Genomic DNA, 27155 nt, shown 5'->3' with positions numbered 1-27155 from the left:
CTTATTTGAGGGAAGCCTTGAATGGACATACAGTGGTTGTGTAAATACAGTATAAAAGCTCTGTATGGTTTGGTTACGCAGAGCTGTTTCACTGGATGTCCTGTGTGATTTTCAAGTGAAACTGTCTAGAATGGCCTTGGCTGCTTATCTTTACCCATCTGTCAACCATGTGATGGCAGTCATCTGAGATCCTGTTATCCATGGAGATTTTATGTCAGAGGCGAATCCAGCCCTTTTTGCCATAAGGCACATTTTCACTCGCATTTCCACGTTACAATGCCTAAGTAGTTTATATGTGAATGCCTTTTGCGCTCGCCTGTGTATAAAGCTCAAGGAACTGAAATCGTACCCTGCTCCGCAACTGGCTGAGCTCTGAGGTAGCTGTTGCTTTCCGTTTTATGACAGCTGGTTCGGCGGAACACTTCGATGCTGCATCTATAACAGTGCCCCTTCTCTCCTCGGCTGGTCGTTAACATTGTTAGCCATCTCCTGCACAATGAGTAGTCTGCTTAATCATCTCTGTCTGCCTACCTTGCCCACCCAGACTCAGCTAGTTAATTTTCCTAATTACTAATAAAAACAGCCTTCCCGGCCCACACTGTGTGTGTGTGTGTGTGTGTGTGTGTCTGTGTGTGTTAAAGCACAGTCTGGTTGGTTGCTATCATAAGGATGACATTATCCCTGTCATAATGCATTCGGTTTCTGTTTTCTTTTCTCAGTGACGGAAAAGAAAGGTACCTACATGCCATTCTTTAGCGGTGACTCTTACCTTGAGCTGAAAGGATTACACACCTATGGACACGATCTCCAGTAAGTCCAAAACTTATTTTACTAGTACACACACACGTTTTACCAATTACCTGAATAGCAGTATGTTTTTACTTAGAAACCATCAGTGATACGTATCTGAGTGGATTCTATGTCCTATATTGTAAAGGCATAATGCATCCACAGAAATTAATACTGAGCTGCTTTGATCTTATGGAATGGCAGATAGATACTTAAAGCTGTGCCTCGGGCAGAATTGTCCTGTGATTGGTTGAGTAGCATGGAATTAAATGGAATACAATAGATAATCGTCCTCCTAAATGTATTTCCATAATGATATACTTTATTATATTTCTATGGTAGAAATCAGTATTGTGTAGGTTACCCAAAATATAACAGATTAGATTGGATTCAACTTTATTGTCATTGAACAGTACAAGTACAGTACAGCGAAATGCAGTTACAATTGCATGCAACCAGAAGTGCAAATAGAAGAGGGCAGGACATGTACAAGTTTTAAGTAAAGTGTATGTTACTTGTGGAATGTACACAAAGAGAATGTCGTTTTAAGGAATTTCGTGTCTTAAGGTAAATAAAGAAGTGGTCTCCACATTTTAGCACTTCAGCCAACTTTCAACTAGCAAGGGCTAGCCTACTGAACAGGGTTTTTCCAATATTAGGAAAAACATGTTACAACTTAAAGTCATGTGAAAAAGTAAGTCGATCCTCTGGAAAGTCTTTGACATATTTGGACATGGATATGTAATAGCTTCAGTAGCTGGTGTTGCCCTCTTTAGCTGAAATAACTTCCCTCTCTTCTCAACAGTATTGTTTCAACTGTCCCATGTTCAATGTCTTTCCTGCATGAACGGCCCACTTCATGGCCCTCCACTGCATTTCGATAGGACTGAGATCTGGGCTTTGACTCATTCCATAACCCATCATTTATTTTTTCTTATTATGCTGTTGTAGTATTTGCTTGGATTTTGCAACAGGGCAATGATCCCAAACAGACATGTCAGCATCACCTGTTGGCCTCATATTCTCCTCAAGAATTCTTTGGTACAATATGGTATTCATAATTGACTCAATGATGCCAGGTTCATCAGACCCATGGTAGCAAAGCAGCCCCAAACTGTAATGCCACCAACTCCATGCTTTACGATTTGTATGCGGTTGGTTTGCCTCCTGTTCAAAGGCATGTATATGACAATCAAAAGTCAATGAGTTACTTTGTATTTAAGGAAATGTTGTCATATTTTACTGCACAGTATGTATCATACTCAATTAAGCTGTTTACCTTCTGAAAACAAGGGTTTCGGGTTTGCTTTTTTTAATAGAAAGAGTAATGCCAAGTCTGTTAAGCATTGGCGTTTCTTAACATTGTTGTTTGTCTTTTCTCTAGTGTCTTTTTACTATTGTATTGATGTTATTGTTATTGTATATATTTAGTCTGTATTTGCTTGTTTACTCATGGTTGGTGTTGTCCCTGTAGCCAAAAGATCAGCATGACAGTGGTGCTCTTGGCCAACGACTCCAATGGCATGATCTTCTACAACGGCCAGAAAACTGATGGCAAAGGGGACTTCATCTCCCTCGCCCTCAATGACGGCATCTTGGAGTTCCGCTACGACCTGGGAAAGGGCCCTGCAGTCATCAGGTGGGCACCACATTAGAACTGTAATGACTCTACAATCCCAAAGTGACATGTCTCGATCCCCATTGTATATCTTGTTTAGAACCCTGTAGTGAATAGTCTAGAACCCTGTAGTTACTAGTCTAGAACCCTGCAGTGACTATGGTTCCCAACCTTTTTCAGTTACTGTACCATCAACAAAATGTTGCTCTCTTCTGAGTACCCCCCAAGTACCCCCGCATGTTAATTTTACTAGTAAGCCTATGATGTCATGAGTGTTCTCAAGTACTCCCTGTGGATAGACCAAGTATCCCTAAGGTTGCCTAGTACCCCAGGTTGAGAACCACTGGTCTAGAACCCTGCAGTGACTGTATTCCAGTAGTCTGTATCCCTTTAGTGACTCTGTGGGTCTACATAGTCTGGACCTTTCTAGGGTTCAGTGTCTCTTTGATTTTGGACTGTATTTGTGTATGTTGTTTTAAGATGTCCTTGACATCTTGGCTTGTGTGTATTTTCGTGGGTACCGCTCATACAGGAGTAAAGATAAGATGAAGATGGGTGTGTGGAACACAGTGAATCTGGAGCGGGCAAGTCGCAAGGGAGAAATTAACATCAACGGAAAGGACCCAGTGAGAGGAGAGTCACCGGTGAGAAAGAGAGAACTAGCATGTTAGGCTAATCAGAATTGTTTACCGTATTAGCATGCAAAGAACTAGGCTATGAATATACTTTACGTAGCTGCTAGCATACAAGGCAATATCCATCCTTGCATATGCTTAGCCTAGCCTGCGCTACTGTGTGTTTTTGTGTACGTGCGCATCAATGTAGCTTTGCACTGTATACTTCATGAGTGCCCTGTAGATAACAAACCAGAGCTGACTCTGAAAACAAAACTCCCTAGTTCTGGTTGTCCATAAGGTCACACAAGCAGGGTTGTGTTTGAAAACATATTCCACTGTCTTCTGACAGCTCGTCAAGGTGAGAAATAGTACACCCGAGACTTAGAGGGCAGATTTGACAGGCCGTCTTTGATCTGGAAATGCCTTATTTCCGTTCTTTGTTAAATCCTTTTTATCTGCCATCTTTGACTCTGCTATAATTCCTACAGAATTGTATTATCTTGTCTCTTTGTCACAGTCGGCAAACAGCCTCAATGGCCTGAGCGCTATACACCCATTAGTATTACTTGGCTAATTCCTTTTAGCTCCTAGTTAAGCAAATAGCTTCAGCAGTGCAGCCCATTAGTACTTGCACGCATTGCTTTAACCCATGCTCTAAGAGCTGCGAAGAAATGGATAGGTATGGATAGATGGTGAAAATAATTATATAATAATTAATCTCAAGCAATAAACCAGGTACATGAGCCTAAATGAAAGCAATCTAATAGCCGCCACGTATGCCTGCAAGTCATCCAATTATATTAAAGTGTAATTTGTGATTAGTAGCATGTACGCTCACACGTCAACGCCAATGCCGCCTCCTCCAAGATGCGCTGCTGTCTCTTTTTCTCTTATTTGTTTTTTCTTTCCATCCTCCATATGGTAATTGTGTTTCACTCCAGCAACAGAGGGAGAAAATCATATTAAAAGAGAACAGAGCAAAGAGGGGGAAAAGAGAGGGGGGTTAAGCTGAGGCTACTAATGTAGGAGCTCAATGCATAGAGACCCAGTGCAGGATATAGTTGGCCGCTAATTCTTTCGAACTCCTGAATTTTCAATGAGGAGAGGAGCCAGGGAGTCCCTTTGCACTCAGAGAGCCTAGTATCGTTGATACAGATACCTTATATAAAGTTATTATAAATGGGATGGTTATTCCAGTATTTCAGGACATCTTAAATAGAACCTTTCAGTATATCCAGAAGGACATCTAAAAAAAGAGAACATTTCATCACAAATCCATCCTTGCTTTCTCACTTGAACAGAAAAGCGCTGTCTATACTAGTTATATGGATCCAAATTATGTTTTAATCACAGTAGTTTAGACGCTCAGCTGCAACTTCCTTGAGCACATTTTCTCTTTTTTGTTTGAGTGGCAGCTTTTCTATCTTGTGCATGACCTTTGGGGGCTTCACAGTTTGTGTTGTGTTATGCAGATTTATGTTGGCCTGGTCTGGTGTGCGTATGCATGCGTGTGCGTTTGTGTGTGTGCACATGCTTTCGCACACCGCCGTCTGTTTTCTCTCTCCTCTGATAACCTTTTTTTTCCCCCTGTGTTCTTTTCTCTTACTGTGTGCTGTCTGGAAACTAAGAAATCACGCAAGGTAACGCGACAAGTCCCATCCACCTCTTTAGACATATTTCATATCTCCACTTTCAGCTCCAGTTTCATTTCGCCCTTTCATATCCATTCTCCACCATTCAGTCGTTATTAGACTATAGAACTGACAGGGGGAAAAGGGTCTGTGTTTAGTACTAAAAGTTCATATACAGGGCCAAAGTCGAAACATTTTGTTGAAGAGCTCCGTTTGGCTTTCACATCAGTCCATCTGCTGTGGAGGCGGAAGGAGGGTGGGAGGCTAGGGGAGGCAGTTATCTTCCTGACCGCCATTGTTCCTCGCAACAATGAAACGTCTTCATTAGTCTTTCGTGGGCGTGGATCTCTACAGCACCGTTTGGCAGTGGAGAGCGAGAAGTAGAAGAGTGAAGAAAGCTAAGAGAGAGAGAGAGAGTGTGAGGTGCCAAGCCCGGGTTGTTCTTTTGTCGTGTACTTTACTTGTAAAAGTAAATATTAAAGTCAGTCACACATCGATAACGACACACAACCGCGCTGACATCACCACCAGTACTCATTCCATCAGACAAACTCTCTGTTTGAACAGTAACGATATATTGTTTCATTGACAAGGAACCATTTAGATTTATAGAGGTCATGTTTATTAGATATTAACAGCCATTGTAACACGCTTGCGGGCCAGAGAATCGCATCATCTTTAATCTTGAATCGAAATGATCATTAATCCCAACCTGATTTCTCAATCTGGCTTTTCAGTGGCGCATCATCTTTAGCTAAAGGGTAATAGGTGTGTCGATGGTGTCCCATCTGCCAGGGCTCTGAGACCCCCCACCAGATGCACCACCAAGCTGAAAGGCTGCCTAAACCCCACTGGCCTCCACCCCTCGGCCCCCCCATCCCAAATAGAAGCAGAACCCCATGCCAGGTCTCTCCAAACATAACCCATGTTTACTTGGCCCCTTCCATAATCCTTCCACCAATTACCTTGTCTTTTCCCTCTGGCAATTACTGCCCTACATAAAAATAAAAATCCATAATTCCTCCCTAAGAGGCAGCCTTTACTTCCGCCGTAGGAGTCCTGTCATAACTGAAGACCACTCTTCTGCTGGGTGCTTGATAGAGCAAGGGCCCGATTTCATGGTCGTCCACTGCAGCTTGCTCTCCGCCGGAAAGGTCACCGCTATAATCACCCATTCATTAGAGAGGCTTCCATAAAAAACGCCATCCATATCGTCGCTCCAGCTTCACCAGGCGGCTCTCTTTGTAGCCCTTTTCTTTAGATAACGAATAATTGACTGCTCAAGAGTGGGGCCGAAATCAATTATGCTTCGTAATATATCAAGTGTAATGATGTTGAAAAGGAGGTAGCATAGTTATAGCGAATTGTCAAGCAGGCACTATACATATATATCTTTCAAAAGATAAATATTTTTCATTAGGGAAGCTGTTAGTTTTATCGTGCTGTTGCTCAACAAAAAAATGTTTTATCAAGAGAGGAGATTAAGTGTGGTTCCCTGTTATGGTACCTGTTATGGAACCTGTTATGGAACCTGTTATGGAACCTGTTATGGTACCTGTGTTTAAGTTCTAGAGCCTGTGGTACATTTCTAGTCCCTGCTATAGGGTTGTAGTTCCTGTTATTTTAGAGTTGCACTACCTGGTAGGGGCTAGTCCCTAGAGATGAGGTACATTTGGTAGGGTTCATCTGACCCATGTTAGGGTTCCAGACCTTGTTTTTATAGAGTTCTAACTCCTGTGTCCTTGGTCCAGAACCAACACACTGCTCTCAACCTGAAGGAGTCCCTGTTCGTGGGTGGTGCCCCTGATTTCAGCCGCCTAGCAAGGGCCGCCTCGCTTAAAGATGGCTTCAAGGGGGCCATTCAGAAGGTGAGTGTACCGTCCCAACCAAATACCGAGTGGATACTGTATGTTTAGCCCCGCACTCTTTAAAAAAAGTTATGTTACAGTCTGTCAGTCATCAACAACTGTAACTGTTTGGAAATCTTTTAAAGTGATTGTTCACTCAAAATACATGATAACACGGTGGGTTTTGTACATTGTTAACCTCCTGAGACCCTGTGTCCGCATATGAGGACACTGTTTTAGGCTTCCTGCACCATGTGCTTCTGTCTGCTTAACTTAAACCTATTGTCCTTATTAGAGGGCAGTTGTCTGCGCCATGCTTAGATATTATACTAATCAGGTCCTACTAATCCTAAATAGCTAAGAGAAATTTTAAATGAATACATTATCAAAGCTCAGGTCTTAGGAGGTTACGTCTATGATTCGATTTCATTTTCGTGGCTTATTTCAACATGCTAAAATATGTTCATTTTTGACACAAATCCTATTCATGTTGTAGAAACAACCATGTTGATATCATCCAAAAATATCTCCATTTTTTGTGAAGGTCAACACATTTACTTCCTAAAGGATTTAAATGTGGAGGGTGTCAGAGCAGCAACCAGGAACAAAACAGCTGACAGCCTGACATTCCAATAAAACTACTTCCACTTGTGCAGTTTACTTTGGTTTACTTTATCAAGACTATCATGAATCCAGCAAAGACGTTTTGTGGGTCAGAGTGCTGTATTTATTTAGTTTTATAGCACAAAGTTTGGTAGCACATTACTGACACTGACCGTGGAGGGAGTCAGCCTGCCCAGGCAAGTGGAGGGTCTTGTGTCAGCATAACAACTTCTCATTATTTATGAATATGTTCAGGCTGAACAGCGAGTGTGGCAGCTAAAGGAATTGGTAAATAATATGGTTTCAGTTAAATAGAAATAAGAATGTTACAAAATAAGTACATCATGGTGTACTAATCATACCACTATTTACATGTAATAGAAAGCTCTGTACATTTTGTCGAAATACCCAGTTTGTGTTTTCATTGGATATAAGGACATAGAAATGTCCACCAGGAAGATTGGCATTTCTTGGGACTATAATATTAACATCTTGTCCAGGAATATCCATAATCATGGTAGCATACACATTAATGTAGAAATTATTAGAAACATCTTCTATTCTTATTTACACAAAACTTGACTCCAAAATCACACACTATATACATGACTTGCACATTAACTACATACATGACTTACACATTAATTACATGTATGACTTGCACATTAACTACATACATGACTTAAACATTAACTACATACATGACTTAAACATTAACTACATACATGACTTAAACATTAACTACATACATGACTTACACATTAACTACATACATGACTTTCACATTAACTACATACATGACTTAAACATTAATTACATGTATGACTTACACATCCCTCCCGTGGGCTCACCACCCACAGGAGGGACCATAAGGGGCCGGTGCAAAGAGGATCGGGCGGCAGTCGAAGGCAGGGGCCTAGACAACCCGATCTCTGGACACGGAAACTGGCTCTAGGGACGTGGAATGTCACCTCGCTGGCGGGGAAGGAGCCTGAGTTAGTGCGTGAGGTTGAGAGGTTCCGATTAGAGGTAGTCGGGATCACCTCTACGCACGGCTTGGGCTCTGGAACCACACTCCTTGAGAGAGGATGGACTCTTCACCACTCTGGAGTTGCCCATGGTGAGAGGCGGCGGGCTGGTGTGGGTTTGCTCATAGCTCCCCAGCTCTGCCGCCATGTGTTGGAGTTTACCCCGGTGAACGAGAGGGTCGTTTCCCTGCGCCTACGGGTCGGGGATAGGTCTCTCACTGTTGTTTGTGCCTACGGGCCGAACGGCAGTGCAGAGTACCCGACCTTCTTGGAGTCTCTGGGAGGGGTGCTGGAAAGTGCTCCGACTGGGGACTCTATTGTTCTACTGGGGGACTTCAACGCCCACGTGGGCAACGACAGTGACACCTGGAGGGGCGTGATTGGGAGGAACGGCCCCCCTGATCTGAACCCGAGTGGTGTTCAGTTATTGGACTTCTGTGCTAGTCACAGTTTGTCCATAACGAACACCATGTTCAAGCATAAGGGTGTCCATCAGTGCACGTGGCACCAGGACACCCTAGGCCGCAGGTCGATGATTGACTTTGTTGTCGTCTCATCTGACCTGCGGCCGTATGTCTTGGACACTCGGGTGAAGAGAGGGGCGGAGCTGTCAACTGATCACCACCTGGTGGTGAGTTGGATCCGATGGCGGGGGAGGAAGCTGGACAGACTCGGCAGGCCCAAGCGTACTGTAAGGGTCTGCTGGGAACGTCTGGCCGAGTCTCCTGTCAGAGAGATCTTTAACTCCCACCTCCGGCAGAGCTTCGACTGGATCCCGAGGGAGGTTGGAGATATTGAGTCCGAGTGGACCATGTTCTCCACCGCCATTGTCGAAGCGGCCGCTCGGAGCTGTGGCCGTAAGGTCTCCGGTGCCTGTCGAGGCGGCAATCCCCGAACCCGGTGGTGGACACCGGAAGTAAGGGATGCCGTCAAGCTGAAGAAGGAGTCCTATCAGGCCTGGTTGGCTTGTGGGACTCCTGAGGCAGCTGACGGGTACCGACAGGCCAAGCGGGCTGCAGCCCGGGTGGTTGTGGAGGCAAAAACTCGGGCCTGGGAGGAGTTCGGTGAGGCCATGGAGAAGGACTATCGGCTGGCCTCGAAGAGATTCTGGCAAACCATCCGGCGCCTCAGGAGAGGGAAACAGTGCCCTACCAACGCTGTTTACAGTAGAGGTGGGCAGCTGTTGACCTCAACTGAGGATGTCGTTGGGCGGTGGAAGGAGTACTTCGAGGATCTCCTCAATCCCGCTGTCACTTCTTCCATTGAGGAAGCAGAGGATGAGGGCTCAGAGGTGGACTCGTCCATCACCCGGGCTGAAGTCACTGAGGTGGTCAAGAAACTCCTCGGTGGCAAGGCACCGGGGGTGGATGAGATCCGCCCTGAGTACCTCAAGTCTCTGGATGTTGTGGGGCTGTCTTGGTTGACACGCCTGTGCAACATTGCGTGGCGGTCGGGGACAGTGCCTCTGGGATGGCAGACCGGGGTGGTGGTCCCTCTTTTTAAGAAGGGGGACCGGAGGGTGTGTTCCAACTATAGGGGGATCACACTTCTCAGCCTGCCCGGGAAAGTCTATGCCAGGGTTCTGGAGAGGAGAATACGGCCGATAGTAGAACCTCGGATTCAGGAGGAACAGTGTGGTTTTCGTCCGGGCCGTGGAACACTGGACCAGCTCTATACCCTCTACGGGGTGTTGGAGGGTTCATGGGAGTTTGCCCAACCAATCCACATGTGTTTTGTGGATTTGGAGAAGGCATTCGACTGTGTACCTCGCGGCATCTTGTGGAGGGTGCTTGGGGAATATGGGGTCCTGGGTCCTTTGCTAAGGGCTGTCAGGTCCCTATACAACCGAAGCAGGAGCTTGGTCCGCATTGCCGGCAGTAAGTCAGACTTGTTCCCAGTGCATGTTGGACTCCGGCAGGGCTGCCCTTTGTCACCGGTTCTGTTTGTAATTTTTATGGACAGAATTTCTAGGCGCAGCCAGGGGCCGGAGGGTGTCAGGTTTGGGGACCACACGATTTCGTCTCTGCTCTTTGCAGATGATGTTGTCGTGTTGGCCCCTTCTAACCAGGACCTTCAGCATGCACTGGGACGGTTTGCAGCCGAGTGTGAAGCGGTGGGGATGAAAATCAGTACCTCCAAATCCGAGGCCATGGTCCTCAGTCGGAAAAGGGTGGCTTGCCCACTTCAGGTTGGTGGAGAGTGCCTGCCTCAAGTGGAGGAGTTTAAGTATCTAGGGGTCTTGTTCACGAGTGAGGGAAGGATGGAACGGGAGATTGACAGACGGATCGGTGCAGCTTCTGCAGTAATGCAGTCGATGTATCGGTCTGTCGTGGTGAAGAAAGAGCTGAGCCGCAAGGCGAAGCTCTCGATTTACCAGTCAATCTACGTTCCTACTCTCACCTATGGTCATGAGCTTTGGGTCATGACCGAAAGGACAAGATCCCGGATACAGGCGGCCGAAATGAGTTTTCTCCGCAGGGTGGCTGGGCGATCCCTTAGAGATAGGGTGAGAAGCTCGGTCACCCGGGAGGAGCTCAGAGTAGAGCCACTGCTCCTCCACATCGAGAGGGGTCAGCTGAGGTGGCTTGGGCATCTTTTTCGGATGCCTCCGGAACGCCTTCCTGGGAAGGTGTTCCGGTCCCGTCCCACCGGGAGGAGACCCCGGGGAAGACCTAGGACACGCTGGAGGGACTATGTCTCCCGGCTGGCCTGGGAACGCCTCGGTGTCCCCCCGGAAGAGCTAGAGGAAGTGTCTGGGGAGAGGGAAGTCTGGGCATCCCTGCTTAGACTGCTGCCCCCGCGACCCGGCCCCGGATAAGCGGAAGAAGATGGATGGATGGATGGACTTACACATTAACTACATACATGACTTACACATTAACTAAATATATGACGTACACATTAAGTCATGTAACCATACATTTCTTTTGGACACTAAGCAATCTAAAACACAAAACAGATGCAGATACAACAAGTGAAAAGCTTTATGTAGTTATTGCATTCTAGGAATAATAATAATTTTTAAAGCTGATTCCTTACGCGGTTTTGGAACCACTGCTCTCAACAATTATTTTGGTATAGAATACTTCAGTGTTTTAAAATGTGCAGCAATAAATGGAGCTCAGTGTTTTATTTATTTCACGATTTTCTTTCGCTCCCCTTTTTTAATGGTGAAGATCATTTTGGAGGTCACTGTATTTATCTTTATGTACAATACCTGTCGTTGGAGCCCTGGAATGCTGACAGTGGCTTCTCTCTTGTAGCTTACTGAACTAATAATAGAATAGCACACATTTGATGTCCTTCCATGTTTCTCAGCTCATGGATCTCTTCCCTGACAACTTTCCAGCTTGTTTGTTCTCCTCCACAGCAAACGGCTCATCTTTGAGTAGCAGAAATAACCGTCCAACAAAGGCAGGATGTTACTGCTACAGTGCCTAACTCCGACTTGTCACTACCTATGTATCTCTCAAACCTTCACCTTGAAACCTCCAAATAAATCCAAGCTCAGTCAAAAAGGGTTTCATCAGCATTTGCTCAATTAATTTAGTTTGAGACATACGGCTGTATGCGCAGTGCATTTTATTTATGCTGCATCAACTCAAAGCTCAAAGCACTGCTTGTTTTCACTCTTTTCTAATCAAGGACTTATTCAAACCTGTGACAAAAGATGAATGTCCTCCAGCCAACTAATGACAACTAATGAGTAATTTACTTCCAGTGGGTAAAACTAGCGGTATTTAATCCCACCAGGCTTATACCTGAATAGCCTTGGTGCAACCAGTTTGTCCCATGTGTTCTGAATTGTGCAGTGCTTACAAGGAGAACTGTCATCAAATCAAACTATTTTTTTTAAACCATCTTATCCAGAAAATACCTACAGTATTTCACAGGTCTTGAAATTGAATGGTAAAAGAACTAACTAAAACCAAAATGTGACCCAACAAAGGTAGTAGTAGAATGACAGTTGATCTACAAGAGTAATCCATATTTTGTTTCCCTATTTTACCCCCTGCCATTCTTGTGAAGTCAAATTCACGCTTAAGGTCTTTCCTAATTGAATCTTCACCCAGCAGAATTGAGATTGCAGAGTCCCAAGCCTTCTGCAATCAACATAAAAACAAATATATAACTTTTTTTACATCAAGCATTATTAAGTATTTTAGTTGATCCAACATTACCTTGCTTTGTTAGAGAATGTGAACATTTTGATTTATCAGCTCAATAAACTATTTCTAGATTTCTACAAGTTTTGAAATGTTTCCCATATTCTGTTCATGCAATGACAACATCACTGTCACTGGATGCAATAACAGTTTTTAGGGAGGTAGCTTAATTGGGAATTACCATCAATTAATTGGAAAAGATGGTTCTGAACGTTTCTAAATAAGTCCTGGTAACGGCATGATTCATAAAAACAGTGTGACAATTCTTTTTTTATGAATTAGTTTCTGGGGTTAGATGCTTGATATATACTTGTCATTGCATGCAAAGTATTCTTGTCAACAGAGAAACCTCTAAGGGGCCTTGGGATTCCACTCCATTGGGGATGGTATCCATGAAAATGAATGCCCTCCGGAGCAAATGTTCTGTACAGTCTACACACTGCAATATGGCAGGTCTGAGTCCCATCTCCTGCTCTCCATCCCACTGTTAGATCACCCTTATGGGCACACCCATCCTGCGTCAGGAGAATGCGCTGCACTCCAGTGATGTGGCCATGTTTGAGGGCCACCCATGCAGCCGGGAGCCCTGCAACAATGGGGGCCGCTGCAATCCCGTGCTGGAGAGCCACGAGTGTGTCTGCCAGCATGGCTTCACCGGCACACAATGTCAGAATGGTAAGTGAAGAAGGATCCGGAATTAAATGCAGCGTTTGTCAGTGGAAAATTGATGTCATTTTAGTCTCACGATGTCCCTCTTTGAAGGTTAGAGTTACCCTTCTGTTTCATCATTCTCACTCCATTTGCACACACACACACACACATACGTACTACGCACATACTTTACCAAACCCATTAACCTTGGCTGTATGCCCTACTGTCCCTTTTACTTTACACATGAACACTCAGCCCAATTCATAACCATCTTTCGGCTCACTCCAATTAAAGCAGCCATGTTTCCTGTTGATTCATGTGATCCCATCTGATGTTCCTCTTCCTTCTCTTCTTCCTCATAGCCGTCTTCGAGAAGTCCGCTGGAGAAACAGAGTCCATTGCCTTTGATGGACGGACATTCATCGAGTACCACAACGCCGTCACCAAAAGGTAAAGCAGAGGCCATCATGCCCATCAATACTAATGTTAATTGCTTTAAGAGAAATGGCCTCCTATGCTAACGCTAACAGGTAATAGTGACATGGCTAATGGCCAGCCCATTCATATTTCCGTGTAGTAAGTGGTTGTGACAGGGTTGATTATTCCAAGTCTATTAGGGGCTTTGTAGTGAGCCAGGCGTTAGCTAATAACTCAACCACTTCCCTTGCGTTGTCTCTCTGGTCTTGACTGAATTTTCCTAATTAGTGGCACAGCTAACAATTACTACATGGCCCCAAGCGCCCCCCCCCCCTCACTGTGTGTCATGGCAGACTGAGCCAGCACACACACACACACCATATTATACCAGCAAAACTATAACCATACCATTCCTGTCCACACTTGGCTAAATGGGGGTTTATTTAAGCTTATTTTTGACTTGCTATATGTAACTGAGCACCAAAGACCCGGCTGCCATTTTAAACACACTTTAACAGCAAGCCGGATGATCTCAGTGTAAATGATTTCCACACAGGGTTTGGAAGAGAGAAAAACACATCCTGCCTTCCAGGCGGCCGCTGATACAGTTTATCCTCTTCCATCCATCTACATCTCCCATCCTGGCACATACGCCCGTAGGTTGGCAGGCATTAAATATTTGTGATGGCGAACCTGAAAAGACATGAAACATAAGGCTCCCCATCCAGATCCCTTACAAGTTTTCCCACAACCGTCGAAGGTGTGAAAGTGGGAGAGACAGACAATGAATTTGTGCTCTTATATGAGGACACACACACAAAAAACCTGCATGCATGAACCCCTACACACGTTAACACACACAAAAGTGGAAACTTAAGGAAGGATTTGTCAAGGATTTGTATGTATTCTCTGTCTTTTGTCCTTGTTAAGCCTGTCAGCTGTTTGTACTGCGGCATGTCTGTCCTCTTCTGTCTCTTGTCCGTCCGTCTTATATGGGTGCTCCATGTTTGTCTTTCTGCTGCACTCAAGCCAACTGACCAATGAGATTCCAGAGTAAGTAGACTTAAAGGATTTCTGAACCTTATCAGGTTCGGTCAAAGCCAAACTGAAATACATTCTGATAATTCATACATTATTTATTTTTGAATCATTATGCCCAATGCAGATAGCGATCATGTGTATTATATTAAATAGGCCCAATTTTTTTTTTATTGCTGCATTCCCATAATTTGATTTTGAGAGGGCTTTTTTCCTTTCTCATTAGAAATGTATCATCATACACTAGTTTAAATGAATGCATGACTGCATGAATCCACAGAAAGAAAGTGCTATACTGTATGCATGGTTGTCAGTATGTTCTCAAGAACCATACATTTATCTAGACACTTTATATTGAATGATATTAACTGTCATGTAAAAATGAATGGGATCTCTTAACTGCAAGATTACAGACCAAGATATTCCCTTTTCTCGGTTTTGCTGCCAGTCCTGCATCAATTATTTTACTGCCTCCTCTAGTAACAATTAGATGTTAGTTTTTTATTAGTTTCCTCTTTGCTTAGATTAGCTTGTAAAACCTCCTAAAAGAAAAACACAAAGCAGGGTTCGATTTAGATTAATGTATGCCAAGCAGATTTTACCAGAGAATTAGATATCCACATTGAAGCCCTTGTCATTTCTGGTTAGTTGAATCTTCAACATCAATTATGAATAATTATTGAGTCGGTGGATAAAAAGGACGGCTGACATGTTAATCAAGGAGTTGTCTCCTATATGAAAAATTATTTTAAAGACCTCCCATTGAGAGGTCTGAGAGGCCCAGCCCAGAAGCATCACTATCTGTCAGGGCAACAGTCATGGTCCTGGGGCCAGACTGGCCAGAGCTCCAATCACTGTCACTTACTGTAAGAATTAGGGCAACAACTACTAGCCAATCTAGGGCAAACTAGCTTGTATCCAGTTCTGGCTCTAGCCTTCTGGGGGCCCTAAACAACATTTTATATGGGGTCCCCTCTCCCCTATTGATCAGAGGCTCTCTAGCGGCGCAAGGCCCCTTAACGGCCGGGGCCCCAGAATGACTGCTTATGTTGTTTATGCCTGGAGCCGGCCCTGGTGGCATCATTAAAAAACTACCTGAGTTTAAATAGGAGATTCATTTGCTATTTGATTATAGGAATTCCTCAGGGGAATGCTATTGCAACGTTAATACAACACACAGACCACCATTGTGCCACCTCAGTCTATTGTTGCGTGACCGTTTCCCGCCAGCCAGATCAGTCTTCATCAACTCTTCATCTTCCCTTGCGCACCATTATTGGAGCAACCTATCCCGTTGTTCTCTTTTTCTGGTAATACCATATTTGACCCCATTTTTTCCTTTATGCAGTAAGGCAACAGACAAACTCGCAGTGTGTCAGATGACTCACATATAGTAATGTGAACTGTAATATCCTTATGGGGACATTGGTTGTGCTCCAGAATCGTTATGTAAACAGAACACTGTTTGCCCTATCTTGTTGGACATTGAGTCTAGGAGGTGGTTGTGGTCATTGTCTGAGGACCTCATATTGTTGCTTTGCTGCTTCTGGACTATAATCACTATGGGTCTGTGTAACTGCTCTATGGATTAGTGAAACCCATATTACTCAGAGTTATATTCACACTGCCATATCATTTAGGATTAAATAAAGGCATTGGAAATGCATTTTGGGCAGTGTGCTCGTATGAACGTTCATGCTTTTCTCAGCTCGCCAGCATCAACTCGCTGCGTTCGCCACGTCTCTCTGTTCACCGAGGCTCCTGCCTATGCTGTAGCTCATGACAGTGTGTCACCCTGTAAAGGTCCAATCGCCCTCCTTCTTGCACTTATTGCATGCCCTTCCATTTTCTCCCCTGCTCCCTTAAAGCCCTGAGTCACTGGAGAACCCATCGGATCAGAGGTGAGTGTCCTTTCCAGCCTGCCGCCTTCAGGGCCCCCCAGCCTATCGCCAACGCTGTCCAATCAATCACTAGCATGCTGCCCCCCCCCCCCATCTCTACTCACCGACTCGTGCAGGTTGCAGCCTAACTATTCACCGCCCAACGTTCAGCCGGTGAACCGTAGATGCAGCCATGGCGAGCCACACTGATCAGTACACCGGGGCCCAGTGGGACTGTATACTGAGACTGTGTTGGAGGGCCAGCATTTGTTGATCTGACTCCCCTTTAGGTGTTGCCATCGTTCCCGGCGTCTACCAAGACAGTATAACTTAATCCCCAATCAAGTCCAGCACTAGCAGCCATTCAGCCCTGCAATCTCTATGCTGTGGTCTCCATACTAATACTCTGATTACTACTGCCCCCTAGAGGCCATAGGGTGCACAGCACTTTCAAATACTTGATTTACTTCAGTCAATAAAGAATAAAAAGACAAACAAAGGAATGTTAAACTCTCTAATATTAATGAAGTATTCCCCAATTTAAGCTACCTTGATAGCATTGAAAATACTGCATACCTGCTTTTGTTCCGTCTTTGTTTTATTACTGGTATTTGTAGCCTGGAGATAATGACAAACAAGTCTTGTCTGAATCATATACATACAGTATAGTAGTCATGTGATCATGACCTTAGTTTCCTGGTCAATAATCCAAGGGGTGGGAATTGAACACCCGTTTTGTTATATAATACAGTACTTAGTAATATGGGACATTTCAGGGTCTGATCAATAGTAGTAAACAGTATAGGGAATATGTAGCCATTTCAGACACAGATTAGGATTTATTTGGAGCCCATACTTTGAGAAATTTCAATAAATTCCTATGTCTGTATGTTTTGTTCGTTTGCGCTTGAGTGAGCTGAGTAGGTCTTTTTAGAAAGGGACAGGTTTGCTTAGAGAATTGGAAACCCAAACAGTTGCAGTGTTGAACGAATCACATTCTATTCCAGTTGACAGTTCTTCCTCTCTGCCGGGTCTAATACTGGTACACGAGTCAACTCCCGCTGGCGACACTTGAACAGAAACAAACGTACGAATAATTGCTAAATATAACAATACAATTTCAGTTCTTTAACATAGTTTGCCTGTTAGTAGTGACAGCGTGTATGGCTGGCCTGCTGAAAGGATCGAATTAAACTGAATTTAAAGTGCATCGATTTGGATGTAGTCAACTGTCATTTTCTGTTTTCCTCCTCTTCTCCTGTCCTGTTTTAATTATGATCACACCTCTGTGGTGACTGCTGCCACACATGTCTGTTTCATGTTACCCATGTCTTGCGTGCTCTTTTTCTTGTTGTGTTGTGTGTCTTGCGCTGGTGATGTTCTTTTCTTGTTGTGTTGTGTGCGCTCCCTGTTCTCCGTGTGCTTTGTCTGCGTTTGTCTCTATTATTTATTTTCAATCCTTTTGAAAACTGTGAAAGTAGATGAGCCTTGTCGGCTTCACATTACACCGACACCGATTGGTTGCACGCACAAACAAAATGTAGGATTCTCTTGATATCCATCTCTTGAAGAGAACGGTTAGGAACAAAGGAGCTATGATTTAAAAATAGCATCCCTCCAGGAGTGTTTGAGGTCTGTACAAACAGAGCTGTGCGTGTGTGTGAGTACCTGTGTGCAAACCCCCCCCCACAGGCTCCGGTAAAGCCCCAAACAGGACCCCAGTCTCCCAGAGCACATAACTGTGACAGTGCCACGCATCGCTTCCCCTTATAGGATGAGCCGGGATGAGCCCTGAATCTCCACCCACCCATTTCCCCAGCTCCTTGACTCCACCGTAGCACCGGCAGTCCTGAGACTAAGATCAAACAACCCTTCAAACAGCCCCCCACCCCCCCCCCACAGCCACCCCCCACCTCACAGGAGAAGCAGCAGACGAGAGCCCAGGAGAGAGAGCTCAGGGTAGACTGGGCGAAGTAGAAACATCTTAGCTGATATAGTCTTGACATAATGTTCCTTTTCCCTGACAGGTTTCTACTCAGGCAGAAGCAGGTTAAAGGACCTGAGAGCTAGGACCTGAAACCTAACTCGGTTGTCATGAATGTAGACAAGGATTTGGGAATAGAGTTTATTGGGGGACAGATATCCCCATCACGCCACCAGTACTTATACACCCCATCACATTTAACCCCCCCCCCCCCCCGCAGTGAGAAGGCCCTGCTAGTGAACAAGTTCGAGCTCACCATCAAGACAGAGGCCACCCAGGGCCTGGTGCTGTGGAGCGGTAAGGGCGTGGAGCGATCCGACTACATCGCCCTGGCAGTGGTAGACGGGCGCGTGCAGATGACCTACGACCTGGGCTCCAAGCCTGTGGTCGTGCGCTCAACGGTGCGCGTCAACACCAACCGCTGGATACGCATCAAGGCCAGCAGGTAAGGCACCGTTCCCCGTGAACACCGTTACCCAGCATGCTTCAGGCCATGTTGTTTTTAAGTGGCAGTCAACCCACGACGGTGTCTGTTTTAGTCCCCGTTTTATTCGTCCAAACAGTGGGATGTAAATCATCCAGTGTTCAAGTTAATGTTCAGCTTACGATTTTTACAATGAGCCTGGATTGTAGTCGGCTTTTATGGAGGGGGACCAACTAGCTTTGGGTTAGCTGTCATGCTACAGCTTTGATTTAAGTGTGAGGTTATGCGTTATGAATGTCAGTTCAACCCTGACATCTCTTTCTCTCCAGACATGCAAAGAGTGTTGCACGTGTCCCCACATAACCATGGAAGTCGCTCTGTAATTTCCGCTCAGTGGAATTGACAGTGAGGCCTCCAACAGACTCTTAAGTGACTGTGTGGGTCTAAATGGGGCCCTATTCCCCATGTAGTGCACTATTTCTGACCAGGGATTATGCAGTTTCTCTTCAGAAGGATACAGTAGATAGGGAACAGGGGGCCATTGTGGACAAACACCCCGTCTCCCCCTTCGCTCAGTCAACCTCTAAGCACATTATGGTCATCACAGTGAAGCCATTTCCCAGTGATTTCACCCTTTCCTTCTCCTTCTCTCCTTCCCCCTCTCCCTTTTCCTGCCACCTCCCTCTACCTCCCAACCCACTCTCTCTCCTTTTCCTGACATTCTATTTCACTCTTTTACCCCCCCCCCCTCCCCCCCACCACAGAGCACTTAGGGACGGCTCTCTACAGGTGGGCAACGAGGCGGCAGTCACAGGGTCATCGCCCCTGGCAGCCACGCAGCTGGACACGGACGGAGCGCTCTGGTTGGGTAGGTGTTCTACTTAGCCTGTGACACGTCTTATGCAGACAGGCATTCAGAGTAACACCCAGGAGACACGATGGATGGAAAACAATGAGGAGCAGGGTGGGAGAAGGACCAATGGGTGGGCAGTAGGGTGGGGCGTAAGTTCAGCCAAGCAAAATTGTATGCAAATGCCAGGCAGTATTGCGATAAAAAAATAAAAGCCTGATTGCTAGCTTTTGAACTCATATATGGACAGGCAAGCGTGGCCAGACGAGGGCTGTTTCTATATTTTGCCATTGGCTGACTCTGGTTTGGTAGGTTCCACATATATCAACTATAATCATTGACAGTCTGTCAAAATTGGTTTGTAGACTGCTAATATTTTAATCCTAAAGAGATGTGGTTTGCACTCGGATGCACCAGAAACTCTGGGAAATTCTGGGGAAAATCAAGAAAGATCATTATGGTGTATGATCTTCTGTGTAGTAAGAGAACATCATTCATAATGTTCCTTTCCCTGAGTCTGAATTCCTGCCTGGTCCTGTCCATTATTTTCTACTGGATTCTGAGGGATACAGAAAGTGTGTTGTATGTGTTTATGAGAGTCTTATCTCCCAGGAATGGGGTCCTAATTATTTGTAAGTTAACTGTTCCGTATATATAAGAACCATAAATTGTCTGTTTGGAGACAAACACATGTAACCCCAGTTCTGTTAAACCAAGTGCAAATGAATAACACTATTTTTAAGTCAGACCCCACATGGGGACAAAGTACAGAACATGGACGAGCTTCCTAAGATCCTTTAAACAAATGTCGGGTTAACCTAAAATCCAGCTGTAATGAGGGTAAGAGTGTGCCTCAAAATGACAAATCCATAGATGAGTAAACGCACTGGCAGCAACAGAATTGGTCTCAAATGTATGATGACTGTCTGAAAAAGAATTACCAACCCTATACAGGTATTGATCGGAAAATAAAAGACTCAAAAGTTTGTCACGTTGTCCCTTTATCTGTTAGAGCACCATTTTGGTCTGAACTTTGCTCAGAGAAACCGCTTTCGAAAGAGTACATGCTGTGTCTAAATAGAGCATTCTGAGGAAATGGCACTAATAGAAATGCATGTGTTCTTGCAAGGTGGTGGGAAGTCGTGTTTAATTGAGGAGAGGCAGTTTCAGGGACACATGACATATATGCATAAACTGTCTCACTCTCTCTCTCTCTCACCCACAAACACACTCTAATGACACAGCACACACATACAGCTGCGGTTCCAACCAGGTGCTGAGCACACCCAGCGGCTAGAATACATTATCCTTTCAGCAGGCCTCACATCAAGCAGTTCCTCTCTTTTAAATCCCCCTCTTTCACCACTCATCATTAATTCATCTGTAACTCGCATGAAATTAGCCTTGTTGATCCCTGATTCAGAGGCACGCAATCCGATTAGAGGGGACAGTGAGAAGAGAGGGCAAGGGGAAACGAGCTCTACAGAGGCAAACTGTCAGAATGGCAGATTAAACAAGAAAAAAAGCGGGAAAGAAGGAAGGGAGAGAATAAGTAAAAAAGTGTTTCCAAAAGAGAGATTGAGTGTGAAAGAAAGAATGAAACAGGGCAGGAAAATAATTGTACAGTACCTTGCAAAAGTAACTCAGTAATGGAGTATAGATTATTCTATTAATATTCACCCACTAGACAACATGTTAGAAACGGTATTTGCAGTGATTACATATGTAAGTCTACTTGGGTAAGTATCTAAAAGCTTTGCACACCTAGGTTGTGCAACATTAAAACATTGTAAAAAAACACTATATAGCATTTTAATATATACAAATAAACATTAATATAACGAAATGTAATAATGATGTCTTGTGTTGTCTAAGAGGTAAATATATTGATAGGTAGATGGTTGATATTGTGTGAGATGGCTAAAATAAAGAAATTTAAATAAACTTTAAAATAAACAAGACAGAAAATGCATCGAAAGACCCAAAGATCTGACGGACAATACTTCCTGGTCACTTCCTTGAGGGACATGCTTGCTCACAGTAATTGATTGGCCAACTCAGAGCACCAACCTGATCACATGAAAAGAATGAAAGCAGTCCAAAGTCCAAAGAAGAGTTGTAGCAAATCCTATTAGATGATTGTAAGCAGATTGCTTCAGTTTTGCGTTCTATGGGTTGACACAAAATACTGACTTGTTTTAGAAGTGTCGTTTTACTTTTCTTTTTATTATTGCTTCTTTTTATTTACTTGTATTTATTTTTCTAACAATTAAACACAGAAAAAATGGCTGCCTTTCTTCCTCATGCTGATGCACTTTAGCACGCAGGGCGGCTAGAAGTGTTGTTTGGGTTCCCGCTTCTTTTTCTTCTTTTCTGGCTTCTTCTGTCTTGGCATCTGCCCCAAGCTGCCCACCTTAACACTGCTAGCTTCCTCATGGAAGGTTCTGGAACCTGCCATCTCCTTCTCTTTGGGGTGTTGGTGCATCCCTAATTCAGGAGTGGCGTGTTTTCCACCACACCTGTTATACTGGGAATTCCCTTCCCATTGTCTGGGATGAAGCAGGTTGTTCCTCAAGGATTTTGTATGTAATTTGCTCCATCCCAAAACTCCCCATGGCTAGTGGTGGTTTTGATTAACCAACATTATAGAATCCTCCAGCTTCCTTTAAATTTCCAGTTTGGGAGCATGTTGGCTTTCCAGCAGACTTCAGTGGTGATGAAACATTGACTCTTTGTTGCCACTGCTTGACCAAATTAGCCCGAGCAGCTGCTAACCCCACAAATACGCTGACATATCTAGACCGACATCACCCCAGTATCAAGATCCCTGGAGCAACACAGAAGCGCAAAGAATTGCGCTTTTTACATATTGCACTTTATTTTACTTTAGTTTGTTATTAGGCATTATATATTATTATATACAGCTCTGCATTTTATATATTATATATAGGTGTTGCATTTTATATATTATATATTAGTGTTGCATTTTTTGCCAAATAAACCAACAACCTATGATCCTATGATACTGCACCAAAACTGTAATAAACCATGTCCCTTAAACCACAGTATGTACACTACTATGAGTCTGGCATACCATTGCACCCATACTAATAAATAATAAAGTAAATAAATCGAAATAATATATTTAAGACGTTATTATCAGTAAAAATAAATGACCTTTAAATGAAGCATTAACACAGTTAATCGTGATGTTTTATTCTGATTGTCAAACAAACATAATTTTAAAAATGTGATGTTCATCCACTCAAAAAGAATTCCAGTGTCTAAACAATAACTCAACCGGTGTTCAGTACAGTACCTCCAACTAGATCTCCCTCATTGTGGTCCTGATAAGAATTAAAACTGTAATTTCTGTACTGTTCAACAAATACAGTACATATGGAGTGTTGCTTTGTTAACAACGCATAAAGCATAAATCATGTCAAAGGCTCTCTTTCCCTATAATACAAAACATCTGTTAGTTGGGGACAGTCTCAAAACAGAAACTATACATTGTGAACTTGTGTAGGACGAGAACACAAGTATTTGGTTGACAAGTCCAGCTTTGTAAAAATATGTGGTTTAAACCACAAGTTTATCAATTAGCTGTTAAGTATTTAGAACCCCCCCCAAAGTTACAATATTGTTGCATGGGGAGAGACTTTGTACTTTAATTTTCATCACTTTGAGTGATGATTTATATAACTATATATAGCACTGGTATCTTTTAATTCCCTTATCCTCTTTTGGCCATTAAAATGCTAATTCTGGTTTCTGTTTAGGAAGAAGGCAACACACTGGAAGATATTTACATACACTGTCCTTTGCTGATATGATGCTATAGAGCCCACCACTTTGCCTAAATGAACAATTATTGTCCTATTTAATTAGGTCACATTGTGACGACATTATGTGGGCTAAAACGTCCATCCCACTAAAACAGGCTGATTCTCTAGGATTTTCTTTAAACAGCTGTTTAAAATCCAGTTTGTAACTGCACTGCCCCCTTAAAGGCAATAACTCCAGGTGCAATTTATTATAGTTATTTGAGTTGTATAATGTCAACATTATGGAGCCTTTCACATTCTAGATCAACTGTAAAAAAACTGAAAAGGAACCAGGAAAGCCTAGTTTAGCCAGCCCAATTAAAAGTCGTAACTGTAGTTGCTTGTGTTTTGACTGTGACGAGATTCAAACGCAGAACCTTTTGTTTGCAGGCCCGCGTCTTTAACCACTACACTATTTAACAAGGGACGGCCCTATATACTTTTTCAAAGTGATTTATGTGTTTGATTGAAAGTGTCAGAAAGAGAAATGGCAGAAAAAGACATAGAGACCTAAAGGGAGAGAATAGGACATTTATTGACAGAAAAACTGAAAAAGTAATAAATCAGAAGTAGAGATGAAGTAGAGATCAAGCCGATGTCTGTTGGTTCAGCTATAGCAGGATTCCTAAGATGAACACTGTGATGCCAGGGTCAATAGTGTACTCTTGTGTCTTGTCTTTTGATGCGCCTCAGACATTGTACTCGTCCTCTCTTTATGAAAACTGACGCAAACCCCGCCCCTTCTCTCATTCCAGGTGGCTTGGAGGAGTTGGCAGTTGCCCGCAGATTGCCCAAGGCCTACAGCACGGGCTTCGTGGGATGCGTGAAGGACGTGGTGGTGGACGGCGTGGAGCTCCATCTGGTGGAGGATGCCCTGAACAGCCCCAAAATATTACACTGTTCTGCAGCGATGGCTAAAAAGTAGCCTGGCTAATACCACTCCCTCCATAAACGCCATGTCTACTGCTGTAATTATTTTCTATTTTTGTATACTTTTCATCGCTTTTTATATCAAAAGAAAAAAAGAATACATAATTTTAATTTTTGTTTTTACATTTTATTTTAATATTTTATCTGCGCCTCCTGTTCATTCATAATACACCTCCTGAAATGTGTACATAAGTATGTATACTCATACTGTATGTTTGTGTGGTGTAGCGAGATGAGAAAGCTGTATCAATTGTATTGTTTTGTTTTTTTAAAACAAGCGCGAACAAAACCTCTCCCTCGCTCATTACTTGAACACTGGTGAACCACATTGGTGCTCTCTATGATGGCCTTGTCTTGTTGCCATATCATTCTCTACCATGACTTGACACAGACTTTATTCACACAGTACCTACAGGACAAACAAACATACAAACATTCCCCTGTAAGATGAATGCAGTAGACATACAGTACTACAGTTACCTGTGTAGTGTTCATTAGACCACATTGTTGCAAAACGTTTTACAAAATGTTGCAATAGAAAACCAAGTCCAGGTTGTCCTACCTACTTTCAGTTTTTTTTTTTTCTGTTTGGCGCATAATGACCCTGGTATCAAAACCCCTGTGCTTGGTCCTGAATAGGCACAAGTGTACTCCATATCAATGAAGCTAATCAAATGTAGCTTCTGTAACCACTTCATCAAACTCCTCACACAAATGCTCTCAGTTTCATCTAAATCAAAAACTGAGACTAGCTTTGAAATGCCCTGCTAACTAATCACCGACCTCCAGAGCTGAACAGAGACAAAGTGCCCTGCGTTCCAGAACAACCTTTAACACATCATCATTCCGCATCATGCATCAATCAAGAAATTGAATAGTAATTTACATATTAAGTAATAAATATAAATATAGAGTATATAAATACCTGAGACTGTGAATATGTAAGATTGGTTCTCTTCTCAACAATTGTGCTTTTCATGTATTGTGCATTTTATTTTACAATCAGTAAAGCTAACTAGATGACAACTGGTTGCATGCAATTTCTGCATTGTTGATTTTGTTTTCGTTGCTTTCCGTTTTCCAAAACGTGTCGCGGGTCAAGTGAATTACGTGTTGGTGAACATGTTTTGTTTTACAAAACCGTTAAACTATTTTCCTCTCACCTCATTTCACTGAGCTAGGTTAACTTTCATTTTGGCTGGGTCCTTTTTAGAGCAGTTGTGTTTTTTTATTGGTGCAGTTAATTGAGCTGAACATGGAATGATACAAGAGACCAATTTCTTGGTACCGCATCTGGCCTGATGAGGGTGCTGTAAGCTCAGGCGGAGGAGGAAGAGGGAAAATATACCATGGGGGCCACTAAAGACTCTTAAAAGCTCAGATATGTAATTTTTCCATCATCAACCAAGTTCTTAAATTTTCCAAACTAGTTTTTTCTTTCAAAATTGGAATGAAAAATGCAAGTACTCTCACTTTATTAGACTGTTCTATCTCTTGCTGTTGACAAAGGGATAATGTGATAGGTTTTGTCATTTGGCAGCAAAATGAGAGAAAAACATTGCTAACTTAATCTCAAATGAATCTGCCAATAAACATACTAATGCATGGGTTTGTATTGCCAAAATGAATTCAGTCCAAAAACTGATGATGCAACGCAAAAACCTCTGCTGAACTAAACATCAATGACCTACTCTGTTTTGATATATACAATTCTTGGTAACGTTATAAGACAAAACAAATGCTTGTTTGTGGTTGAGTATCAATGGTATTGTAGGCTACTAGTTTTTTGTTTTTTTATTCATTTTTTTCTCCCAAAACAAAAGCGGCCATTTTGTACAGCCCTGCAATTTGTAAATTTAGCAATGTGTAAAACTGTGGAGGTTATGTTTTTAGTACTATACACTGGAACCTGACTACAAATAATGATGTTCTTATGTCAGTGGGGAGGGAATGATGAGAAGAGCATTGGAGCATATGGCTTTTGAGTGTCCAATCCATGACCAGGAAGTCTGTCTGTCTGTCTGTGTGTGTGTGTGTGTGTGTGTGTGTACACCACAGTATATACATGTTGTATTACTGTTGAATTTGACTTATTCCAATACTTGTGCATGAACAATGAGTTCCTGTGTTATTGACACTCGGAAGGCAAGTGAAACAGACTCAAGAGTAAGACAGACATAATCTAATGTGGACAATACTGTCTATGAATTGCCTTAAAACAGGTCACTGGCCCACCAGTTGACAAAGTTGTCGTCCATACTGTTCTGTGCTCTTACTTTAGCCAGCATACTCATCCCCATCATGTAAATTAGTACATAATAATTATATTAATAACAATGCTTCTGCAAATCCAATTTTCTCGCAGCATCAAAAATGGCTGCCTCTGGGTTTTACAAAAAATATATACTATTTACTGTTTGAATATATTTTCTGTTCTTTATTTATGTCTTCATGTGAATTCCCTCCACCGTCTGGCCTCTGTAAACTACTTTAATTGAGACGCTCCTGAAGGGCAGTGCACCAAGTGAGAGTAGCATGACCTGACCATTACTAACTTTATTACCTTTGTCTTGTGTTCCTACCACCATGAAATAAAGTGTCAAACAAAAGGACCTGACTGTTACCTGTGTCTAGATTTCGTCAACTTTCATTGAAACAACAAGGGCAACTTACATTTTTAAGCAAAGAGTAAAATATTATTAGTACTACTTGACTCGGTCAGTATGTAATCAGGATTTTTTTTTACTGTTACGCATTCCCCAGATAAAAAATATTGTTAATCTTGGATGGTTGAATTAGGTGATTGTATTGTATCTCCACTGTAAATTGTGGGTGAGGGAGCTGTCTTTGATTGA

The 27155-nt window shown here is 43.2% G+C and overlaps 1 protein-coding gene across 11 annotated transcripts in view; it reads left to right on the top strand.

Moving 5' to 3' along the window:
* Positions 1 to 26912, top strand: part of agrn (agrin) — a 236336-nt gene extending 209424 nt beyond the window's left edge. For 6 of the 11 annotated variants that reach the window (XM_020051742.2, XM_020051741.2, XM_020051744.2 and 3 more), the window contains 12 exons: positions 720 to 810; positions 2264 to 2428; positions 2940 to 3051; positions 4653 to 4664; positions 6407 to 6523; positions 12791 to 12974; positions 13313 to 13400; positions 14397 to 14420; positions 16274 to 16306; positions 18490 to 18714; positions 19458 to 19561; positions 24126 to 26912. In XM_020051742.2, coding sequence (XP_019907301.2) covers positions 720 to 810; positions 2264 to 2428; positions 2940 to 3051; positions 4653 to 4664; positions 6407 to 6523; positions 12791 to 12974; positions 13313 to 13400; positions 14397 to 14420; positions 16274 to 16306; positions 18490 to 18714; positions 19458 to 19561; positions 24126 to 24295 — 1325 coding nt within the window. In that variant the 3' untranslated portion in view covers positions 24296 to 26912. The remainder of the gene's footprint in view (positions 1 to 719; positions 811 to 2263; positions 2429 to 2939; positions 3052 to 4652; positions 4665 to 6406; positions 6524 to 12790; positions 12975 to 13312; positions 13401 to 14396; positions 14421 to 16273; positions 16307 to 18489; positions 18715 to 19457; positions 19562 to 24125) is intronic. The other 5 variants (XM_013136443.3, XM_013136446.3, XM_013136447.4 and 2 more) reach the window with 3 other exon arrangements.
* Positions 26913 to 27155: the final 243 nt, after the last annotated feature.

This window comes from Esox lucius, chromosome 12 (assembly GCF_011004845.1).
Source record: "Esox lucius isolate fEsoLuc1 chromosome 12, fEsoLuc1.pri, whole genome shotgun sequence".
Taxonomy (NCBI): Eukaryota; Metazoa; Chordata; class Actinopteri; order Esociformes; family Esocidae; genus Esox; species Esox lucius.
Note: the sequence above shows the minus strand (reverse complement) of the source record. Positions and strands in the feature narration are given on the sequence as shown.